We start from the raw sequence: 24,145 nt of genomic DNA, 5'->3' as shown, positions 1-24,145 counted from the left end.
CCAAGTATCATTCTGTGGTGCTAAGTAATTTATATTGAACTTGTTAATTATAACAAGAAAAGCGGCAAAATAGATGCCTTGCAGCCAGCAACAATGGACCCCCAGAAACAAGAGATCACCCACACAGCAATGCCCCCCCCCCACAACAAAATACCACCCCGGCAACAATAGATCCACCCCAGCGACAATAGACTTCCAGCAGCAACAGTCGATTCTCCAGCAGCAAGCAACAATAGACCTCTCCCTCAACAGTAGATCCCTCCTAGCAACAACGGACTCCCCAGAAATTTAAGATCCCTCCCAGAAACAATAGATCCTCCTCCAGCAGCAATAGACCCTCATGCAAAAATAGATCCCCACTAGCGACAATAGATCCCCAGGTGGCCATCATCAATAGACCGTCCAGCACACCCCAGCATCCCTTGCACTTAAATACATTCAGTGTTGGAGATGCCAGAACTGCGTTCCCCCGCATTCCCCCTGAAAAAATGCCCTGCATTTTATACTGGTAATGGTGGCGATTAGCGACTTATGGTGGGACTGCCGTTATTGTGGCAGACAATCTGACAATGACTCTTTTGGCACTTTGTCCGAACCAGTGACACTAATACAGTGATCAGTGCTAAAAGTATGCACTGTCACTGTACTAATGACACTGGCAGGGAAGGGGTTAACAGGGGCAATCAAAGGGTTAAATATGTGCCTAGCCAGTGTTTATGTGTGTGCAGTGTGCTGCTTTTACTAGGGGAAACAAAATCCAGCACATCCCTGCTGACAGGATGCTCTGCATTGTTTACATGGTCAGAGCTCTGTCTTGTGTCCCTCCTCACCGGACATCGGATGCCGAGGACATCCATTGGCCGGCAACCGCTGATCGGCTTCTGCTGTGACTAATCACAGCAGAAGCGGTGCACCAGCGGCATGTGCGCCCCCTATGGGAAAGTTTAAAATTATGTATATAGAGGGGACTACAGAGAACGGCTATCCTGTAGCAGTAAATCTGCTATAGGGCAGTCGGTAAGCGATTAACGGAAGGATTTGCCCCCCTTAATGATCAGGCCATTTTTTGTGCTTTGGCACTGCGTTACTTTAACTGACAACTGCGCGGTCGCGCGACGCTCTACCCAAATAAAATTGACGTCCTTTTTTCTTTTGGTGGTATTTGAACACCTCTGTGGTTTTTTTGATTATGCACTATAAACAAAAAAAGAGAAAATTTTGAAAAAAAAAAAAACAGTATTTTTCACTTTCTGCTATATAACATTCCCAAAAATATGCACTGTTACTGTAATGATGCTGGCAGGGAAGGAATTAATACAAGGGGTGATCAAAGGGTTAAATGTGAGCCTAGGGGGTGTTTTCTAACTGTGAGGGGGCCAGACTTGGTGGATGGAAACAGGGCTCCTGTGTTCCAAAATAACGGGAACACAGGAGCCCTGTTTCAATCAGTGACAGATGTTCCCTGGACCGTTCACTGGGTTCCCGGTGGCCATCACGGCTGCCGGGCCCATTGCTTAGCTGCAGGGCTAGAGAGCGGCTACGCTATCGCGCCGCCGTGTGCGCCCGAGACGCTCTCCTGTGAGCCAACCTCCAACCTAAGGTAGCACCTTCCAATGGCTTCCTTTAGTTGAGCCCCATCGACCTATGGTTACCCTAACAACATTGCCCCTTGGTGGTCCTTGACACCTCGGAAATCCCCTCTGGGTCAAGATGGGTGGAACTGTGTATGTACTAATATAAGGGACCCTTCTCCCCATTGACCAACTGACCACCAATCTCAGTGGTCCTTCTTCAACGACCTCCAACGTAAGGTAGCACCTTCTACTAGATGAGCACCATCGACTTATGGTGACCCTAACAACATTGCCCTTGGGGGTACTTGACAACTCTGAAATCCCCTCTGGGTTTAGATGGGTGGAACTGTATATGTACCAATGTAAGAGCCCCTTCCCCCCATTGATCAACTGACTACCAATCGAAGTGGCCTTTCTTCAACGACCTCTATCGTAAGGTAGCACCCAGGGCCGCCATCAGGGGGGTACAGCCCATACACATGTAGGGGGCCCCCAAACAAGGTAGGGTTGCCACCTGTCCTCGTAATACCATTCAATTGTAAGCTCCGCCATTCTCAACAGACTGGCACTATGTGGGGAGTCCTGCCCCTCACTAGCCCTCACACACAGCTGTAGGCCCCACCCTCCCCTGTTCTCCAGCTGTTCACTCCTGGACATTAGGAGCGGAATTTACTAGAACCGTTCACCTTTATTTTCCTGGGATAGAGGAGATGGGACTGGAGGAGGAGGACATGGGATGCAGGAGGACATGGGACTGGAGGAGGATGACGACATGGTAGGCGGGCCCTGGGGAATGTTGGTGGTCAGGCCCAGGGGGGGGGGAGGGGGGGCAGGCCTAAAACTGTGTAAGGGGCCTCAAAATTTCTGATGGCTGCCCTGGTAGGACCTTTCAATGGGTACCATTGGTTGAGCAAAATCAACCTATGGTCACCCTAACAACATTGCCCCTTGGTGGTCCTTGACACCTCTGAAATCCCCTCTGGGTCCAAATGGGTGGAAAGGAGTATGTACTTGTCAATCAAATATCTTTTTTTGTTTTAGTCACTATTAGTTACTATTCAACAATACAACTTGTTACTTGTGTTTGTAATACAACGAAGAACGGTGAGTTTCTTATCAGATTTGTGGCATTTTGGTCACAGGCGTGGAAGCGCCTTCTACGTGTGGAATTTGCATAGTTCAGGAGAATGAGATAAAAATTTGTAAAGAATGGAGTTGGGTGACATTCCCTGAGTGCCACTGACAGCACAGGTGAAACTCGCTGGAAAGGGGGAGGGTGACACAGGAATCTCTTGTATATATTACCCCCCACCCCTAAAAAATATATTTACGTATCAAGAACTGAGAAAATTTTTAGACAAGATGTTCTATTGTCACTTTTTACACCATGAGTGGAAGGGAGGAAAAACTAAAAACTGGCACTATACAGTAGTGATGGACCAATATTTTGGTCTTCGGATATCAGTATCGGCCGATATTTTCGGACATGTAAAAAATGTTTTATTTTTTTATTTTTATTTTTTCTAAAGGTACTCTTGTGGAAGGATCTGGGAGCCTAAAAGACCCCAAACCCCTCCTCCGCACCGAAAAGCTTTCAAAACGCCAAGTTTGGCCGTTTTGAATGCTGTCAGTTTTTTTAATTCGGCGCCGAGTACCCGGAAGTGATTTTATGACAACACTTCCTGGTTTTTTTACATGGAGACGCAGTACACTGGGTCTTCTCTTTGGCAGCGGTGGAGGTAGGATGCCCGGGTCTCCCGGTGGGATGGGAGACCCGGGCGAGCCACGGAAGGTGGAGGGAGGGGGGGGCATCCCTTTCTGCTCCTTGTAATGACAGCCGAGCGGTTTCTCAGCCGCATCAGTTGTCATTACAAGTCAGCCGACCGTCGGCTATAGACATCGGTACCGGGGTGATGCCTCTAGCTGCAGACATCACTCCGGTACAGCACTTTCCCGAAATATCGGAAATATCTGTAAATCCAAAGGCCAATTCCGATATATCGGGGAAAGTGCATATCGGCCGCCGATATATCGGTGTTGCCGATAATCGGTCGATCCCTACTATACAGGGCTGCTGTCAGAAACCAAAGGGCCCCCCATATAGCCAACCCCCCCATGCCTCCAGTAAAAACAGTTCTCTATACTTCAGTTATGAGAGATATATATATATATATATATATATATATATATATATATATATATATAAGTCTTGTGGTTTTTGTTTTGTTTTTTTGTTTTTTTGTTTTTGTTTCTTACAGTAACACTATTTAAAAAAAAAAAAAGAAAAAAACGCACACACTTTAAACTACCTAAACGAGTAGAAAAAAACGTATTTAACTTTGTTTTTTTATATTTTAGTTAATGGATTGCATAGAAAATAAACATTTCTGCAAGACCATATTATCATAATAAAGCCTTGTTTGTCCCGTAAAAAAAAAAAAAAAGAAGAAGGGGATAGGTGTTACTTAGTTGATTTAAGCAATAACAACATTGTTGCCAAATAAACAGTCTCATTGCAGAACTGCAATGTATGTCTCTTCTGAAGTAAAAAAGCATGCCCATTCACAATTTTTTATTTTTCCATCACAAACACCCCAAAACATCCAGAGGAATTTATAAGCTACACTTTTTTTTATTTTCAAATTGAATAAGTTAAAGTAAATTAAAATGTACACAGCATATTTAAACAACAGGAATCCGAATGTTAGGACCTCTTGAAAGGCGGCGGTGGATCGTTTTCCTACAGGAGGCTCCAGTGAGACGGTTGGTGGTCATGCAGTGTGTGCGTAGTGCGTACGTCTGTCCACTTCATTCACACCTTCAGCAGTTGAGATTAAAAAAAAAAAATACTGTAAAACTTCCCCACCTACAGCCAAACATCCATTGTCAGATATCCGCACTTTGCCATCCTTTTAAATGTCCAAAACTTTCTGGCAGTCTTCTGGCAAATTTTCACGCAAAAAAAAAAAATTCAAATGACAGCTTATAATTTTTTTTTAATGTTGCGTCATATTTTACAGCAGCTGGCCACTGGCAAAAATAAATAAAATTTTATATGTTTGTATGGGAGTCATTTTTTATTTAAATGTTATTGTGATTATGAAAAAAAAAATGGTTAAACAAAATGTAAAAAATTAATTATTATTATTCAAAAATATTGTTTAAAAAAAATTTACCTGTTGGTCTTTTTGTAGTCTAAATCATATTTTTTTTTTCTTTTTTGGAATTTATTTTTGAATTTTTGGTTAACCAAAAAAAATTTTGGTTTAGCAAAAAGGTTAAACAAAATTCCAAAAAGAAGAAAACAAAAATAGGCTACAAAAAGACGAACTAGTAGAGTAGCCTAAATAAAATTCCAAAAAGAAAAAAAAATGTTTTATTTAAGCTACTCTACTAGTTGGTCTTTTTGTAGCCTCATTTTTTTTCTTCTTTTTGGAATTTTATTTAACCTTTTTGGTTAACCAAAAATTCAAAAAGAAATTCCAAAAAAAAAAAATATATGATTTAGACTACAAAAAGACCAACAGGTAGAGTAGACTAAGTAAAAATATTTTTTTTCCATTTTGGAATTTCTATTTACATCTTTTGTGAATAGTAAGATTGTCAAGAAAAGATCTTTCTACTGCGGTGAAAAAATTCCAAAAAACGGTTCATTTGTGAGAGTTTTTGGGCAGTTGATAATATAACATTCAACTTATATGCCAATATGGACCTTACCCCAATGTAACATCTATAAGATAGATATTGGGGTTATATTGGAGGCAACACAAGGAGGACACTAGTTCATAATGAATTGAAGAGCTGAATTTTGACTCAAGACACTAAAGGTCACCACAGTGATAATGTGAATGCATGCCAACCATTTGTACTATAACTCCCAATGTTCACAGCAAGCTAGATGAACTGGTACACATACTTGAGGGTAATGATCATTCACTAAGGCGAACACAAGGAGAAGGAAATAGATGGGTTTTGGCTTTGGGGATGTCTTTCATAAAGACCAACCCCAGCCAAAGCTTGTGCTTCCCACTGTTCTCCTTCACTTATATCTGTATCTCCATCACTCTGCTGGTGTAGTTATACACAACCCATAAATCAAGGATTAAGTCCTCTGGTGAAAGAAAAGTAAGAAGCTTTTGAGAACGAAAGGTCTAATTTTTTAGGAAAGGTTAGCATTTTTTTTTTAAATTGTCTGTACTTCTTGGGTACCTATGCAGGAGAAGGTTTTAGCAGATTAGGGAAAAAAAATAATATATTGGGGACCTGTTTAAATGTTATAACTAGTCAGTAGAATATGAAGTTCTAGACCAGTGGTCTCCAAACTGTGGTTCGAGGACCAGATGTAGCCATTTGTTTGCCTTGATCAGGCCCTTGGGACACCATTCCTCCCACTGATACAAGGCACTATTCCTTATACACCAACAATGGGGCATACAGTCATGGATACCAACAATGGGGTACTATTCCTACCACTGACAACTTCCGGGGCGCTATTCTTCCCACTAAAACCAATGATGAGGCACCATACCTTCCCCAGATACCAACAATGGGGCACTATTCCTCCCAGTGACACTGATGATGGAGTACAATTCCTTCCCCTGATACCAATAATATGGGCACTTTTCCCGCCAATGATGGGGTGCTATTCCTTCCCCTGATACCAACAATGGGGCACTATTCCTACCAATGATGGGGCACTTTTTCTTCCCCTAATGCCAACAATGGCACACTATTTTTACCAATGATGGGGTGCTATTCCTTTCCCTGATACCAACAATGGGGCACTATTCTTACCAATGATGGGGTGCTATTCCTTTCCCTGATACCAACAATGGGGCACATAGCATTTTTGGCTGCTAGGATGCTGGCACATAGCATCAATGGTTCCAAATGTGCAACAGGGGCTGCCTGCAACATAGTGACAGAGGACAGTGTGCAGCAGGGGTCACAAAGCATTGTTGGTTGCTAGGACGCTGGCGGCCAGTCCACTCATCGTCATTAAGATGTGCAGCAGGGGCTGCCTGCAACCCAACAACAGAGAACAGTGTGCAGCAGGGGCAATGCAGCATCATTGGTTGCTAGGACGCTGGCCGCCAGGCCACTCTTCGTCATTAATTCAAGATGTGCAGCAGGGGCTGCCTGCAACCCAGCAACAGAGAACAGTGTGCAGCAGGGGCAATGCAACATCATTGGTTGCTAGGATGCTGGCGGCCAGGCCACTCATCGTCATTAATTCAAGATGTGCAGCAGGGGCTGCCTGCAACCTAGCAACAGAGAACAGTGTGCAGCAGGGGCAATGCAGCATCATTGGTTGCTAGGATGGTGTCGGTCAGGCCAAGGAAGCCTAATTTCTGTCTGTTTCCACCATAACAACCAATGATGCTACGTGGCCCAGGGGCAGAACATACACAGAGCTGACTTTGCACCAAGAACAGAATATCCTGGATGGTCACTCCAGCCCTAGTGCCACCCCATCCATGGGCCGCCCCAGTTTGTTACATTGGCAGCACAGTCCTGGCAGCATTGTGTGTATTGACTTAAGCATAAAGCAGCTTTTCACATCTACTGTTCAAGTGTTGATGGGTGAGGATCGTTAAAATAATAGAAGACTTTCAGTTGATAGGAATATAAAATCTTTTTTGAAAAAAATGTGTGAACAGCCAATTGTGTTTTAGAGGTTTTGAGGCACCATCCTTCTTCAGGGCTCAGGGATTCGACTGCTAGGAATCCTGTAACATATTTGAGTTTGCTCCTTAGATCTTAGAAGTGGATATTATTCTTGAACTTGCAATTCTCAAAACTCCTAAAGGTGTTGGCCATTTACATGTGTTCTATCAAGTAAAGGGTTAGATTTCTAACAAAACCCAAGACTTCAGGAATAGTTTTGGTCTCCGTGATCCAAGGTGTATACCTGCATATCTCAATGGTCTCCATGATTCAAGGTGTATACCTGGATATCTCAATGGTCTCCATGATCCAAGGTGTATACCTGGATATCTCAATGGTCTCCATGATCCAAGGTCTATACCTGCATATCTCAATGGTCTCCATGATCCAAGGTGTATACCTGGATATCTCAATGGTCTCCATGATCCAAGGTGTATACCTGCATATCTCAATGGATTCCAAACAGCAGAACCCTACAGCCCTCAAAAATCGTGCGCCTTCAAATACTCTGGAATGGAAATGTTTTTTTTCTTCCAGGTAAAAATCCATGATTTTTATTTGGAGAAATGTGGAAGTCCATTGTTTATGAACTCCTCAACCTTTAGCGTTCAAGCTACAGAGGGACCAGTAGCCCTGAGGAATCCCCTCATGAGCTGAGAAGCCAAAAGGAGATTTATTTTTTACATCTGGTCTAGAACTCCACTGGCTATTTGGCTCTTTGAGAAACAAAATAAAAACCCAACCTTGGCTCACAAGTCCACCTTACACACCCACATAAGAAACAAAGACCAACATCTCTATTGAAGACCAGCATCTCGCATCTCTATTGAAGACCAGCATCTCCATTGAAGACCAGCATCTCCATTGAAGACCAGCATCTCCATTGAAGACCAGCATCTCCATGGAAGACCAGCATCTCCATGGAAGACCAGCATCTCCATGGAAGACCAGCATCTCCATGGAAGACCAGCTTCTCCATTGAAGACCAGCATCTCTATTGAAGACCAGCATCTCCATTGAAGACCAGCATCTCCATTGAAGACCAGCATCTCCATTGAAGACCAGCATCTCCATTGAGGACCAGCATCTCCATTGAAGACCAGCATCTCCATTGAGGACCAGCATCTCCATTGAAGACCAGCATCTCCATTGAAGACCAGCATCTCCATTGAAGACCAGCATCTCCATTGAGGACCAGCATCTCCATTGAGGACCAGCATCTCCATTGAAGACCAGCATCTCCATTGAAGACCAGCATCTCCATGGAAGACCAGCATCTCCATGGAAGACCAGCATCTCTATGGAAGACCAGCATCTCCATGGAAGACCAGCATCTCCATGGAAGACCAGCATCTCCATGGAAGACCAGCTTCTCCATTGAAGACCAGCATCTCTATTGAAGACCAGCATCTCCATTGAAGACCAGCATCTCCATTGAAGACCAGCATCTCCATTGAAGACCAGCATCTCCATTGAGGACCAGCATCTCCATTGAGGACCAGCATCTCCATTGAAGACCAGCATCTCTATTGAAGACCAGCATCTCCATTGAAGACCAGCATCTCCATTGAAGACCAGCATCTCCATTGAAGACCAGCATCTCCATTGAGGACCAGCATCTCCATTGAGGACCAGCATCTCCATTGAAGACCAGCATCTCCATTGAGGACCAGCATCTCCATTGAAGACCAGCATCTCCATTGAAGACCAGCATCTCCATTGAAGACCAGCATCTCCATTGAGGACCAGCATCTCCATTGAGGACCAGCATCTCCATTGAAGACCAGCATCTCCATTGAAGACCAGCATCTCCATGGAAGACCAGCATCTCCATGGAAGACCAGCATCTCTATGGAAGACCAGCATCTCCATGGAAGACCAGCATCTCCATGGAAGACCAGCATCTCCATTGAAGACCAGCATCTCCTTTGAGGACCAGCATCTCCATTGAGGACCAGCATCTCCATTGAAGACCACCACCTCTATTGAAGACCAGCATCTCCATTGAAGACCACCACCTCTATTTAAGACCAGCATCTCTATTGAAGACCAACAGTGCTGAAGTAAGAGACAGACTGACAAGCAGCAAATTTAATATGTCAGCAATGGCAGTTTACCTATTACAGGCCTCTGAAGATATGAGATTTAAAGTGGAACCAAAAACGTAATACGGTATATTGCAGCTTACCAATCCTTAGAAGTAGTGGCTACTTTCATTTCTTTTTTAGGCTTTTTTCCCCCTGGTGATCTGGCCAAGAAAAAACTCCTCCTGTGTTTGAGAGCCCCCACTTTGGATGAAGGAGCACAAGGGGAACCCTTGGACAGCAGCATTGTAAGTCTGGAGGGAGGAGAGTGTTAGATGTACTAGCAGATTTAAATACACTAGCAAACTCAAGCTGATCTCTAGTTAAGCCTTGGTTTACACCGGTGTGGCTTTGAAATCGCACTACTTCAGCAAGATTTCAAAGCTGTACATCAGTGCGATCTGCATTGCAAATTCCATTGCGACTTTCTTTAACCACTTCAGCCCCACAAGGTTTTACCCCCCTAATGACCAGGCCATGCATTGTGATTCGGCATTGCGTTAATTTAACTGACAATTGTGCGGTCGTGCAACGCTGTACCCAAATAAAATTGATGACCATTTTTTCCTCACAAACAGAGCTTTCTTTTGGTGGTATTTGATCACCTGTGCGATTTTTTATTTTTGCGCTATAAACAAAAAAAGAGCAACAATGTTGAAAAAGAAAATCTATATTTTCAACATTCTGCAAAAAAATGTAAAAATCAAATTTTTCAAAATTTTTGGTCAATTTGTATTCTGCTACATATTCTGCTTGTATTCTGCCACAAAAAAAAAAAAAAAATCACAAAAAGCGTATTTTGATTGGTTTACGCAAAAGTTATTACATCTACAATCTAGGGGAAAGATTTATGTAATTTTTATTTTTTCTACTAGTAATGGCGGCGATCTGTGATTTTTAGTGGGACTGCGACATTGCGGCAGACAGATCGGACCCCTAACTGACATTTTTGGGGGGGACCAGTGATATTACTACAGTAATCAATGCTAAAAATATGCACTGTCACTGTAATAATGACACTGGCAGGGAAGGGATTAACTCAGGGGCGATCAAAGGGTTAAGTGTATGCCTAGGGGGTGTTTTCTAACTGTGAGGGGGATGGGCTTATGGAATCAACACAGAGACCTGTGATCCTAAATAAGAGAATCACAAGTGCTCTGTGTTTACAACAGCAGACCGTTGTTCTCTCTCCACGGGGAACGATCACAGGTGCTCAGCGGCAAATCGCGGCCACCGGCCCTGTGAGTCAGCTTCCCCGCTGGCTAATGGGGGCGCTAGCGTGCCTCCGGCAGCGCGCGCCCCCAGGAGCCCTACCGCGAACCGCCGAGCCAGCCTGCCGCAGTATATCTGCGGTGGGCAGTTGGCAAGTAGTTAACAGAAGTCTATGCAAATTGCAATGAAATCGGTAAAAAGTAGCAGGAACCTTTTTCAGAGTCGCTGCAATATGAACGGTTCCATTGCCGGCAATGGGTTGGGACTTGCCATGCAATTTGGAACAGTCAAACTGCATGACAAGTCACACCAGTGTGAATGGGGGCTAACAATTTATAACCAGTTGCAGAGTCTGGGTGTGCTAGACACGCCCCCAAAAAAGTCACAATTGTACACAGGGCGTGTCTAGTACTTCCAGTCCTTCTTACCCTGCTGCCGGGATCCCCCCTTTCACAGTACACTGCAATTCAGCTCTGATGAATCATAGCTGCATTGCCGAGTACTCAGAGAAGGTCCCGGCAACAGGAGCTGTAAAAAAAAAAAGCAGTCTGGTAATGTTTATCAACAACATTGCTCAGCCACAAATACAGAAAGATACAATGAAACGTAAGGTATCTATTTACTCAGAGTAACATCAGCTTTCAGATTTAAGGCCCCGTTCACATACAAGCGACGCTACTTCCCGGGGCGACCTCCGAGGTCGCGGTGCGAGCAGCGCGCCGCGACCTCGGAGCGGCCGGCACAGACTTCATAACATTGAAGTCTATGGCGGTCGCCTTCGGGTCGCCCCAAAGAAGCTCCGGACCCTTTTTCTAAGTCGGAGCGACTTGTGTCGCTCCTATTAGAACGGGTCCGCAGCTTCCCTATGGAAGGCGACCTACGGCGACCTGTGAGGCGACCAGGTCGCCTCACAGGTCGCCTTAGTGTGAACGGGGGCTTACAAAAACACTGGGCTAACTTTACTGTTTTTTTTTTTTTTAATTCATTAAAAGTGTATTTTTTTTTTTAATTGTGTTTGAAAGACTGCCACGCAAATACAGTGTGTTGCAAAGGACCGCCATTTTATTCTCTAGGGTCTGCTTAAAAAAAGGATATAGATATAAATATATATATATATATATATATATATATATATATATATATATATATATATGTGGAGAGAGAGAAAGATATATATATATATATATAAATAAAATGTTTGGGTGTTCTAAGTAAAAATACTGACTTTTTTACTTATAAACAACAAATGTCAAAAAAAAGCCTGGCCTTAAAGGTGGTTTGTCTCATCCCTGTAACTGCAGGAGAGCTTGTTCTGCTACAAAACAACAGATTTACTAGTTGGATCACCAGATGAAAATGGAGGAAAGCCTAACAAAGAAAACTAATGCAGACTAGACATGTGCATGAGGAAAAAATGTGTTTTGTTTCCTTTAGATTTGTTAATCTAGTTATTTTTGTTTCGTTAAATTCGGTTGATTCATTCAACTCGTATTCTTAATTCATTTTATGTCTTTTTCAAATTTTCTTTGAATTTACAGATTTTTTTTATTTCAAATAGTTGAATGGATACATTTTGAATCAGTCGAACCGAAAACTTTAGATTTGAAATCGGAAAAAAAAATCTAAAGTTTTCGATTCGACTGATTCAAAATGTATCCATTTAAACTATTTGAAATCGAAAAAAAAAAATCGGTAAATTTGTCACACTTTGTCACATTTGAATCAGAAAAAAAAAATGTGACAAAGTGTGACAAATTTACAGATTATTTTCGATTTCAAAAGGTTGAATGAATACATTTTGAATCAGTCGACTCGAAAACTTTAGATTTTTTTTTTTCTTTCTGATTCAAATGTAACAAATTGTGACAAATATACAGATTATTTTCGATTTCAAAAGGTTGAATGGATACATTTTGAATCATTCGAATGAAAAATTTATAAATTTATTGAATCAGTCGAATCGAAAACTTTATAAAGCATATTATTCTTACACACTGTAGTTTATATTACTGAACGAGTGACTGTATATTGTATACTGTTTGTATGTTTTGTTTTGATGCAAAATTCAATAAAAACTATTTGAAAGAAAACTTTATAAAGCATTATTTCCTAATGGTATTTTAATAACTTATTTCAGAAATAGGTTTACAGTTCGAATTTGACTGGAATTCGATTTGAATTTCAATTCCAATTTCCGAAATTTGGACAAATTTTGTTTCATTATTTGAAGCATTCGGTAAACTTTGTTTATACTGCAATTCGGGTATTCGAATATATCCGAATAACAAAATATGTGTCCGAATATTTATTCGGAATGAAACGAACAGCACAGGTCTAATGCAGACATCACATCTAAGAATTGGTAAGCTGCAATATAATAAAGGTTTGATTTTGGGTTTAAATACTGCATTACCCAACCTCAGAACGACTCCCAAGGGTTTTTCGCCTCTGGCGCACTCTTCCATGATTCAGTACAAAGATACTGGAAACGTAAGTAAATCCTCTTTTCCATTGAAAAAGGAGACATGTCTAATAAGCACTAGGCCGTGTGATTTAAGATTAGTGAGTTTAATAAATATGGTAAACAGCAACGTGCAAAGTGCAGTAACCAATCAGGATCCACCTTTCACTGATCTGACTCCGGTAAACTCGAATCCCATTGGATGCTGTGGGTCACGGGGGCTCCTCACCATTGCTCTTTGCGCTAGCTTAAGAAACAAACTCGTTAAGTGCCAGCATTGTTTACGGGGCAATTTACATGATGACGTCACCTTCCAAGGCATGAGGTCATCGGTTGGTCACACTAATGCCCTCTGCATAGCAGAAGGAAAAAAAGTGTTAAAATGAGATATTAAAATATCGTTGAGTGCAATTAGTCATAATAAAAGACACAATTTTGTTTATGTGGCATTATTGGGCCTATTCCAAGTTTGTCATCTACGCAGAGATAATTAGACCTCTCGATGGCCATCAGAGAGCAAGGTCATTCGTTAAAAGCGTTGATGTTATTACAGGGGAAGAGGGGGGGGGGGGGGAGTGTCTGATTAATGCACTCAAGGCCAGGCGTTGTTCTAAACGAGCCTCAATTGAATAAAAATTATAAAAACATCAGACAGTTTGCCGAAAAAAACCACCAAACTGATGACAGACTTTAAAAAAAAAAAAAATCTAATTTTTTTTTTGTAGCTAAGTGAAACTTTAACCCAGGACCCACCCACCATAAAACCACAGGTGACGTCACAGTGTCACATTTTTGCACCACGTCATGGGAGCGTCCAAAAAAAAAAAAATGGAGGCAGGAAGTCACCATCTTATGCGCTGCGTTAAAGGGTCAATGGTTTGACCATGGGGAAGGGCAAGAGGAGTTTGATTCTTCAACAGTAACTTCGAGTCTGTCCTTCCGTGTGCACAGTCCATGGGGATCCCAGAAACCCAGCTGGCGTGGCGGATCTGTGTGGTGGCCCCCTTTGTTCCAGATTCCCGTATAGGGTCCCTCCTTCTGAAAGCATGCAGTGAGGGGGCAAGTAGCCCACTCTCTGCCCCGCTACACCAGGAGCCTCATAAGTAATGATAGGGGTCTCTCGGTTCTCGGAGTACTTAGTCTGTGTGCCCCACATGGCTGCGTGGGGAAGGGGAGGTGGGCGAAAATAGCTGAGGGACCCCTCTCTGCGTACCGGCTGGGGGTTCTGATTCTGCTTCGTGGGTTGAGTCCCTCCAAAACTTTCATGTCTACCAATGCCAGGCGGCTGACCGGGGCGCTGTTTGTGAGGGAGTTCAGGTTTCGGCTCGGTGGAGTCCCTGGCACCCTGGAAATGCCCCCCGAGGTCCATCTTAGGAGGAAGGTTGACATAAATAGGCTCTTCCCTTTTCCCTTGCGGGTAAGAGCGGGCAGTCAAGTCTGTGAATGGTCCTTGGCTTCTATTCTCTGTGGTGCCCACATACTGATAAGGAGCACCAGGTCCCACAACATAATGGCGTAAATGTGGAGGAGGGTTTCTGTCCCAGCACTGATAACTCAGAAATTCTGGGTCGGGAGGGAGATGTCGTCCATACCAGCCTCCCAGGCCTGGAGGAGGTATGGAATGAGGGTGGGAGGAAGGGGAACCCACGCAGGGCCAAGGAGCTTGAATTAACCCATAAGAGGCATTAAGGGGTGCCATATGAGGAGGTTCACCCAATATCTCGTAGTAGAGGCCTTCTGGCTCTGGCCAAGGAGGAGCGGAGCGGTGAGGCGGTAGCCTTGATCCTTCCTCTGGGAACCGGTAGGGTGGTGGACGAGGGCGTGGAATACAGACACTGGGTGGTGCTGGAAGGCTTCCTGAGCGAGTATGAAGACGAGGAGCGCGGGAAGGAGGGGCAGCTGCTGGCGTCATCTTTCGGAGGTCTGCTGGAGAGGAGCCTGAAACCTGCAAAACAGAAAGCACAGAGCCAAGTTTTACTGCTTAGCTTGTTGTACTCAACTCAAGGATGAAAAGAGGAGGGGCTAAAGGTATTGATATCTATACCCGTGGTATCCCAACTGTGGCCCTTAGACACCTTCTATGTGGACTTTGAACACCAGCAGTTAAGTAGAGGGTGTGGGAGTGCGGATTTGTAAAAGGAGCTGTAATAACAGTGATCTCTAGCAGTCTTGTGTAACATATACACCGAAAAGGGGCAGCGCTCACTGGGATTTGCACAGAGAGGTGAGGTAACGTGCACAGTTTAAAAGTGTCTTCCCTTCACTTGATCTGTAGTAGAAACTGGAATAGGCAGCCGGCAGCTCCAGTCATCCACATGTAAAAATATTTATTTGCCACAGGATAAGTACAGAATAGAAAAACGTAAGAGTTTCAGCCCATGGCCTTAATCATAGCATGATATGCATAAGGTCATGAGCCGAAACACGTAAGGTTTCTACTCTGTACTTATCCTGTGACAAATGAAGATTTTTACCCGTGGATGACTCAAGTTGCCAGCTGCCTATTCCAGTCTTGTGCAACATGTCCATAGTCTCTGTTTTCTACAGTTTGTCTCCAATCTCCACCAATTCCATTTTCATGGCTACAGTCTCTGACCATCTTCTATAGTACCGTATATACTCGAGTATAAGTCGAGTTTTTCAGCACATCTTTTTGTGCTGAAAACGTACCCCTCGACTTATACTCAAGTCAACAAAAGAAAAAAGTTCCCGGCCGCTCCGACATGTTTAAGATTTAAAAATGGCGCCGCCCGGCATATACATGTCACCGCGCATGCGCCGCCACCGCTCGGGACAGGTCGGAAATAGCCGAACGTATAGCAGCTCTCCCGAGCGTCGGCGCGTGCGCAATGACGTGTCGGCGCCGGGCGGCACCTTTTTTAAAATGAAGGCGCCTCTGGAACAGGTAAGTGAAACACAGCCGCACTAGTATGCCCGCAACCCCGCATCCTCTTGTACCATGCTTGCCACCCTGAATTCTCCTGTACATGCCATCCACACTGCATTCTCCTGTACCATGCCAGCCACACTGCATTCTCCTGTACCATGCCAGCCACACTGCATTCTCCTGTACCATGCCAGCCACCCTGCATTTTCCTGTACCATGCCAGCCACACTGCATTCTCCTGTACCATGCCAGCCACACTGCATTCTCCTGTACCATGCCAGCCACCCTGCATTCTCCTGTACCATGCCTGCCACCCTGCATTCTCCTGTACCATGCCAGCCACCCTGCATTCTCCTGTACCATGCCAGCCACCCTGCATTCTCCTGTACCATGCCTGCCACCCTGCATTCTCCTGTACCATGCCAACCACCCTGCATTCTCCTGTACCATGCCAGCCACACTGCATTCTCCTGTACCATGCCAGCCACCCTGCATTCTCCTGTACCATGCCAGCCACCCTGCATTCTCCTGTACCATGCCCGCCACCCTGCATTCTCACCCTAGGCTTATACTCGAGTCAATCATTTTCCCATCTTTTTGTGGTAAAAGTAGTGGCCTCGGCTTATACTCGGGTCGGCTTATACTCAAGTATATACGGTATGTCTGCAGTCTCTAGCAGTCCTCTGTAGCATTACATATGCTGACTATTCTGTACATCCCTTTGAAGATGCCAGGGGCTGCACAGGAGTATTTGTACCTCATAAGATGATACCCACTGGTCTATAGGCATAGGGGGGACACCAACAAGCCTAACCATGAGGAAGTTGGTAATCTTTATCTTAGGCTTACGTGCCAGCAATGACTGAGAATGCAATGGATGCTAGTTTGGTCAAAGGACCATCAAGCTAGCCAAATTCATGCCAAAAGTCTATTTGTCCTCACCAAGGTGCTGTGTATCTGGGGTCTCGGAGGTCTATGTTGGATGGCCACAGGGGGTCGCAGTTCAGAATACAGGGGCCCCTCCTTAGGAGCTGTGCTCTCGCTACACTCCATGGATAAAGAACGTCGGAAAACAGATGTAGAAGGGTGCGGGGGAGCTGATCGCAAGACTGAGGACTTAGCTGGGACTGTTCCAGTGGACATAGAAGACTGAAGGGCACGCTGGGCGCTCTCTGCTAGTTTAAGGGCCATTAAGCGGGCAGGGTCTTTCGGAGGCGGAGGAGGTGGAAGTTGCCGGCCTGTGGGCAAAGATGGAGGATGTATGTTCTTCTGCGGAGAGAGAGTCACACCTGAGTGGAAAAAGGGCAAAACAGGAGAAGTTACTGTAAGAATTTTGCCCACCTATACAGGCAAAAGTCTATAAAGTTAATTTACCAACCTGCAGAAGGTTCTTCTTGGCCTGGAACCCCTGTTAATTTCCCTTTCACTTCTTGAAAGCAGTTCTCATTGAGGCGGAGTTGGCAGGACTTGAGGAGCAAGGATAACATCTGTGGTGGAGGGGACAGGCTACGGAGACCTTGGCTCTCCACGGCAGACACCAGGCGCTCCGGCGGACTGTGAGAAGGGGATGGAGAGCACCCACCGGTAGGAGAAAGACTCACCCGGCTCTGCCGGGATTGAGATGGAGCCTGACTGGTAATTTCCGCCTTGACCATGGTTGGAGATTTAGCTTCTTCATGATCAGAGTATGAAAGTCGGAAGGAGAGGGGGTCAAAGCCGAGACCATCGGTGTCAGGAAGAGGTGGGGAGAGGTCCAAGTCCTCCTCAATCCATGCGGACTGGGGGCGGGCAGAGTTGGGAGGAGGTGAGGGCACACATGGAGGAGAAGGGGTCGATTGGGCTAAGCTCTCAACTGAACGGCAATGGGGAAGTCTGGAGGAGAGCCCGTCGCTTGTGGAGCGTGGCCGGCGTAGGCGTGAAGTCCGATGAAATCCCACTAATATAGAAGAGAGAAATAAATTTAGAGCACAATATAGTAGGCGGAAGTCAATTAACATCTTGTTTTACCAACAAAGAATTTATATCATAATATATATGCAAGTCCTTTTTGTTGTATTGTAGCCTTGATGAAGGGGTTCTCCTGAACCCCCAGAAATGTGTTGGCATTTTAAGATGGACCAATAAACTTTATTTTTTTGGACTGTTAAAAACTTTTTGAGCTCACTTTTCTATAAACTGGAGGGATTCAACCAAAAAGCATCAATAGGGAAATCCAGATGAAAGCAAGTCTCTTATGTAAGGAACATGGAGGATGCCAATTTTGACTCCACCTTCAGAAAAAGTAAATTGCTTATTTATAATACTGACCCTCTTGCTTCAAGGGTGTAGAATAAGTATGCAGATGCGGACCACTGATTTTTTTCCCTCCGTGCCAAGCTGGCGGCCATTCATTTTTTTTTTTTTTTTTTTTTTTTAGCTAGTGGTGTCTCCATTTGCTTTTTTTATCTACAGTTTTGGACCCCAGCAGCAAAGCTAAAGTAAATTCCAAAGATCGCATGCTGGTCTGTGAGCGATCCCAGGCCAGCTACTAGAAGAAAGGATTTCTTGGTGGTTGGCAGCCCTTTCTATGCTCAGGGAAGGCTGGTTCCTAAAGTCTATTGCATACACCCCTAGTCCCCTACCTCCCTTTGGCCCTCGGGGTCCCTGCAGTTCACTACCATGGCAAGGCATGTGAACAGCCTACATATACCCAAAACTGAAATCTTTTTAATTGTTCAATAAACAATACAAAAAATAGTCACTTCCCCCCACCTATAACTGGTCTTAACAGCAAGGAGCACTGGAAGGGCAAACGCAGGGCCGGCCCTACCATGGGTTCCTGCTGGGTCCATTGGACCCAGGCAGCACTTTGAGAGGGGCAGCAAACTGATGCCTACGATTTTTTTTCCAGCAGTTTTCTGTGCGATAACTGCCCCCTGGGCCGCTCCACTACCCTGTAAAAGGGCCGCCCTGCTGCCCTCAATACACATACTCATAGTTGCCGGGTGCGAGGGTGCTCACACCGGCTGTTAAACACCCTAGAACACCTGAAGAGCTCAGGTGTGTGTGTACTGCTGGGGCGGGGTACCCACAGGAGCAGGGGCAGACTGGCAACTTTCGGCCCAGGGGGCAAGTACAAACCAAAGGCCCATGGAGCAGCGACTCAGCCCCCCTCCCACTCTCCCTCTTCCTGTCCTCCTCCTGACCCTCATTCCAGGCTGAAGCCCCGCTCCAGGTACTCTCTATTTACTGGCTGAATCCGGGTTCCCAACCTGGCCAGTAGGGAGAGGTTGGGGGGGAGCTGGGACAGCTCGGTTGGGGCTGGCCAGGGTAGGAGAGGCTCCAGTGGGGCATGGAACCGGCCTCTGCTCAGACACAGTTTACACCATGCATGCTGGGGGGGAGTCCTGCGCTCTGTCCTTGTCTTTATCCCGCACTCAGTAGGTCAGCAGTGGGGACTTTTTACTTCTCTCCACCAGGAATCCTTAAGGCATGTCTGTGGCAGAAACGGTGCAGCCTTTTTACAGGACATGAGAGTGGCCCAGGGGGGCAATTTTCCCCCTGCCCCCTGGTCCAGTCCTCCCCTGCACGGGAGACAGAGAGCAAAGATTCCTTTCCCACCGGCTCCGCCAGCAGCCGATGTTCGGGCGCAGCTTGCATTTCTCATTGGGAGGAACTGGAGGAGTAGATGCTGCTGGCCTCGTGCCCGGCCCGTCTTTAATGGGCGTGATTTTTTTTTTTTTTGGGGGGGGGGAGGCGGCATTTTATTCTTGGACCCAGGCAGCACAATGTCTTGGGCCAGCCCTAGGCAAACGCATGTCAAAAAAAGCCAAGGAGTTTCCAGTCACAACTTACCAACCAGCCTCTGACCGACCAGTTGGTCGCAGGCTGGTTGGTGACTTGTGACTGGAAACTCCTTGGCTTTTTTGACGTCAATAAACAGGGAAAACTTTTGAATCAGAAACTAAAGTTGCCATGAATGTGCAGGACCCACGGCAAGCAGAATTTGTCACCTATTGGGCCAGCTACATTCAAGAAGATTCTGATTGGCTGCTATGACTAACTACACTTGGCATGTTTCTTTCTTACACAGTTCACTAAATAAATCTACAAAGGTTTCTACTGTAGAATATCTAAACCTCAAACCACTCCGCTAATAATTTTTCTAAAAAAAAAAAAAAAGAAAAAAATTAAACTAAAACCACAGTTTCTTGTTTTGTTCAATTTAAAGGAGAGAGAGTGAGCGCCCCCTTCTGGCAGTTTTATATACATTTTGAGCGGACAAAGAAAACAGTAAAAAAAAGTAATTATGCAATAAAGTTACAATTTTGCAGCTGAAGTTCTCCTCTGTTGCCTTTTCTGCAGCTCCTTCCATCTATCTAATGCTGGCCAAACACTATACGAAAAATCATTCAAACTCATTTTCGAAAAACGAACACTCGGCCATGAGAACAAACGATTGTGCCATCATGTAATGACCGATCGATCGTTCAATGGACATAAATTTATTTGTTTTTTGCTGGTTTTTTCACGTATACCGAGTGCAAACAGTTTGGACGAGAAACACATGAACCTTTCAATTCATCGTTCGTTCGGCAGAAAATTTCCAAACTTGTCCTTCATTTTTTCAGCTGAAAAACTTCACAACCGATTACCGATTGGTGCCCATTAACTGGCCGAAAAATGAAAACTGTCTAAATGACCGAATTTCTGCCAATTTTTCAGATAGTGTATGGCCAGCATTACTCTCCTCTCCTAAAAAACTCTGCACTGTTGGAGAGCTCTGCTCCTTCCTCTATAACTCTCCTCTCCTGAAATACTCTGCACTGCTGGAGGACTCTGCTCCTTCCTCTATAACTCTCCTCTCCTGAAATACTCTGCACTGCTGGAGGACTCTGCTCCCTCCTCTATAACTCTCCTCTACTGAAATACTCTGCACTGCTGGAGGACTCTGCTCCTTCCTCTATAACTCTCCTCTTCTGAAATACTCTGCACTGCTGGAGGACTCTGCTCCTTCCTCTAACTCTCCTCTCCTGAAATACTCTGCACTGCTGGAGGATTCTGCTCCTTCCACTAGAACGCTCCTCTTCTGAATTATGCAGCTCTGGTGGAGGACTCTGCTCCTTCCTCTATAACTCTCCTCTCCTGCAAAACTCTGCTCTGCTGAAGGACTCTGCTCCTTCTTTAATAACTCCCCTCTTCTGAAATACTCTGCTCTGCTAAAGGACTGCTCCTTCTTGGATAACTCTCCTCTCCTGAAATACTATCCACCCCTGGAGGACTCTGCTTCTTCCTCTATCTAGCTCTTCTCTCCTGAAATACTCTGCTCTGCTGGAGGACTCTGCTCCTTCCTCTATAACTCTCCTCTCCTGCAAAACTCTGCTCTGCTGAAGGACTCTGCTCCTTCTTTAATAACTCCCCTCTTCTGAAATACTACCCCCCCCCCCCCCTGGAGGACTCTGCTCCTTCCTATAAAACTTTACCCTCCAAGTCTCCTCTTCTGAAATACTCTGCACTACTGGAGGAATTTACTCCTTCCTCTATAACTCTCCTCCCCTGAAATACTCTGCTCTACTGGAGGAATTTGCTCCTTCCTCTATAACTCTCCTCCCCTGAAATACTCTGCTCTACTGGAGGAATTTGCTCCTTCCTCTATAACTCTCCTCCCCTGAAATACTCTGCTCTACTGGAGGAATTTGCTCCTTCCTCTATAACTTTCCTCCCCTGAAATACTCTGCTCTACTGGAGGACTCTTCTCCTGCCTCTATGAAACTCTCCTCTTCTCTCCTGAAATACTCTGCACTGCTGGGTGACTTTGATCCTTCCTCTATAACTCTCCTCCCATGAAACCCTCTGCTCTGCTGGACAACTCTTCTCCTTCCTCTATCTAACCCTCCTCTCCTGAAATACTCTGTTCTGCTGGAGGATTCGTCTATAAGAAAAATGATTTATTTTAATAAAACATCGTTAATAAAAAAAAAATTGGATTTATTGTCAACATGATACGCATTACCAGAGACTCTTACCTGTCCCGCTGGTATGAGAGCAGAGTGACTCCTCGCTTTTCGCTGACCGCAGCGTGACCGTTTCAGACACTACTGAGAGGGGGAGCAGAATGTTAAGAGACAATCTGTGGGAGTTTCCTGACACAACAAACAAATCAATAGATGAAGACAAGCTGGGTGAACTGTAATTTACAGAGGTTTCAGAATTTTCAGGTTTTCATGATCATTATAGTATCTCTGAACAATGTACTTGAAGACAGGACCTGTATTTTTCTGTGGAGGAATATTTTTCTTTATAGAACAAATTAAATAGTAGATTTTATTCCTCGAGCTTTGTACATCTTGTGCCAACTGCTAGAGTTATTGTATCCCCGTTCCCTCTGAAGTGTAGCAGGTTACAAGGTGCTCAATGGCTGTGACCCTCAACATTTTGAGACCAGGATCCGGGACTTGTTCCAAAACTTTCCATGCCCCAAAAGTAAAGAATAAAGTTTATACTCAAACAATAAAGTATGGGAATGTAAAGCCTGGGTGGCAGTTTGGGAGTTTTGGGGGAATTGTGGAGGCACTGGGGTCACTATGAGAGGTTGAGAGGAACTGTGGGAGGTTCGGGGGGCACTGTGAAGGCTGAGGGCTCTCTAGAAGCATTGTGGGCCATTATGGGAAGTTTAGAGCCACTGTGGGAAGTTTGGAGGCACTGTGAGGGCTACATGGAAGCACTGTGGGCCACTATGGGAGATTGGCAGGCACTGTGTGAGGCCGAGGGTTCTCTGAAGGTGCTGTGGGCTATTATGCATTATGGGAGGTTGGGAGGAACTGTGGGAAGTTGGAGGCACTGTGGAGGCTGAGGGCTCTCTGAAGGCGCTATAGGTCACTATGGGAGGTTGGGGGACACTATGGCGATTGAGGGCTCATTGTGGGCCACTATGGGAGGTACTGTTGGAGGTTGGGGGCCATGTGGAGGCTGAGGGCTCTCTGAAGGCAATGTGGGTCACTGTAGGAGGTTGGGGGACACTATGGAGGTTGAGGGCTCTTTGGAGGCACTCTGGGCCACTATGGGAAGTACTGTGGGAGGTTGGGGGCACTGTGGAGGCTAAGGGGTCTCTGAAGGCACTGTGGGTCACTGTAGGAGGTTGGGGGACACTATGGAGGCCGAGGGCTCTTTGGAGGCACTCTGGGCCACTATGGGAAGTACTGTGGGAGGTTGGGGGCACTGTGGAGGCTAAGGGGTCTCTGAAGGCACTGTGGGTCACTGTAGGAGGTTGGGGGACACTATGGAGGCTGAGGGCTCTTTGGAGGCACTCTGGGCCATTATGGGAAGTACTATGAGAGGTTGTGAGTCACTGTGGGAGGTTGGGGTACACCATGTAGGTTGAGGGCTCTCTGAAAGCACTAGTGGGCCACTATGGGAGGTATTGTGGGATGTTGGGGGCGCTGTGGAGGCTGAGGGCTCTCTGAAGGTACTGTGGGCTACTATGGGAGGTTAGGAACCACTGTGTAGGCTGGAGGTACTCTGAAAGCACTGTGGGCCACTATGAGAGGTTGGGAGCCACTGTGGAGGCTGGCAGTTCTCTGGAAGCACTGTGGGCCACTATGGGAGGCTGAGAAGTACTGTGGAAGGTTAAGGGATCTGCAGCTTGCTTGAGACTCAGCACAGGGGAGGCCAAGGCTTTAACCATGCTTTTAGTTATTAAAGAGAAACAGTGGTGTCAAGGGGTAAATTAAGTCTCTCTCTCTCTATTTATCTATTTCGCTCTATTTCATCTATGACTTTCTATATCTATCTCCCGCTATCAATCTATCTTTCTTGCTATAAGTTGAGCTCTCTGTCTGTCTATCTATCTAGTATTTCACAAAAGTGAGTACACCCCTTACATTTTTGTAAATATTTTATTCTATCTTTTCATGTGACAACACTCTGCGCCGGTTCACACTTGTGCGATTGCGAACGTATGCAATTGCAATGCGAATTTGCAGTGCGAGTTTACCTTGCGTTTTTCAATAGTACCAGCGCGATTGTAATGAAAATTGATTGCGTTGATTATGTTAATTAAGCTCAGGAGGGGTGGAGCTGAGGGGAAAACTAAAACAAAAAATAAGAATTCGCACATAAGAATTCGCACATATCTGAACTGATAATACGAGTCAAGACCGATTTACATTGATGTCTATGGAGACTAAATTCGCAACGCAGCGCTGTAAACTTGCACAAGACCCTTTTCATCATCGCATTATATTCGTATCTGAATCGCAACGCATAGATGTGAACGACCGTC

The 24,145-nt window shown here is 45.2% G+C and overlaps 1 protein-coding gene and 1 long non-coding RNA gene across 7 annotated transcripts in view; both read right to left on the bottom strand.

Annotated features, from left to right (window-relative positions):
• Positions 1–4,183: 4,183 nt before the first annotated feature.
• Positions 4,184–4,544, bottom strand: LOC309567806. Its single transcript, XR_014225963.1, has 2 exons — positions 4,475–4,544; positions 4,184–4,431 (listed from the first exon to the last, which is right to left on the bottom strand). It is a non-coding gene; the product is annotated as an uncharacterized lncRNA (long non-coding RNA).
• Positions 4,545–13,290: 8,746 nt separating this feature from the next.
• ARHGAP33 (Rho GTPase activating protein 33) overlaps positions 13,291–24,145 on the bottom strand; it is an 86,137-nt gene continuing 75,282 nt past the window's right edge. For 4 of the 6 annotated variants that reach the window (XM_082273410.1, XM_082273414.1, XM_082273412.1 and 1 more), the window contains 4 exons: positions 21,891–21,962; positions 17,264–17,821; positions 16,828–17,174; positions 13,291–14,943 (listed from right to left, as the gene is read on the bottom strand). In XM_082273410.1, coding sequence (XP_082129536.1) covers positions 13,912–14,943; positions 16,828–17,174; positions 17,264–17,821; positions 21,891–21,962 — 2,009 coding nt within the window. In that variant the 3' untranslated portion in view covers positions 13,291–13,911. The remainder of the gene's footprint in view (positions 14,944–16,827; positions 17,175–17,263; positions 17,822–21,890; positions 21,963–24,145) is intronic. The other 2 variants (XM_082273411.1, XM_082273413.1) reach the window with 1 other exon arrangement.

Source organism: Pelophylax lessonae (genome assembly GCF_965119305.1).
Source record: "Pelophylax lessonae genome assembly, chromosome: 12".
NCBI lineage: Eukaryota > Metazoa > Chordata > Amphibia > Anura > Ranidae > Pelophylax > Pelophylax lessonae.
This window is presented reverse-complemented; position numbering and strand designations above follow the sequence as displayed.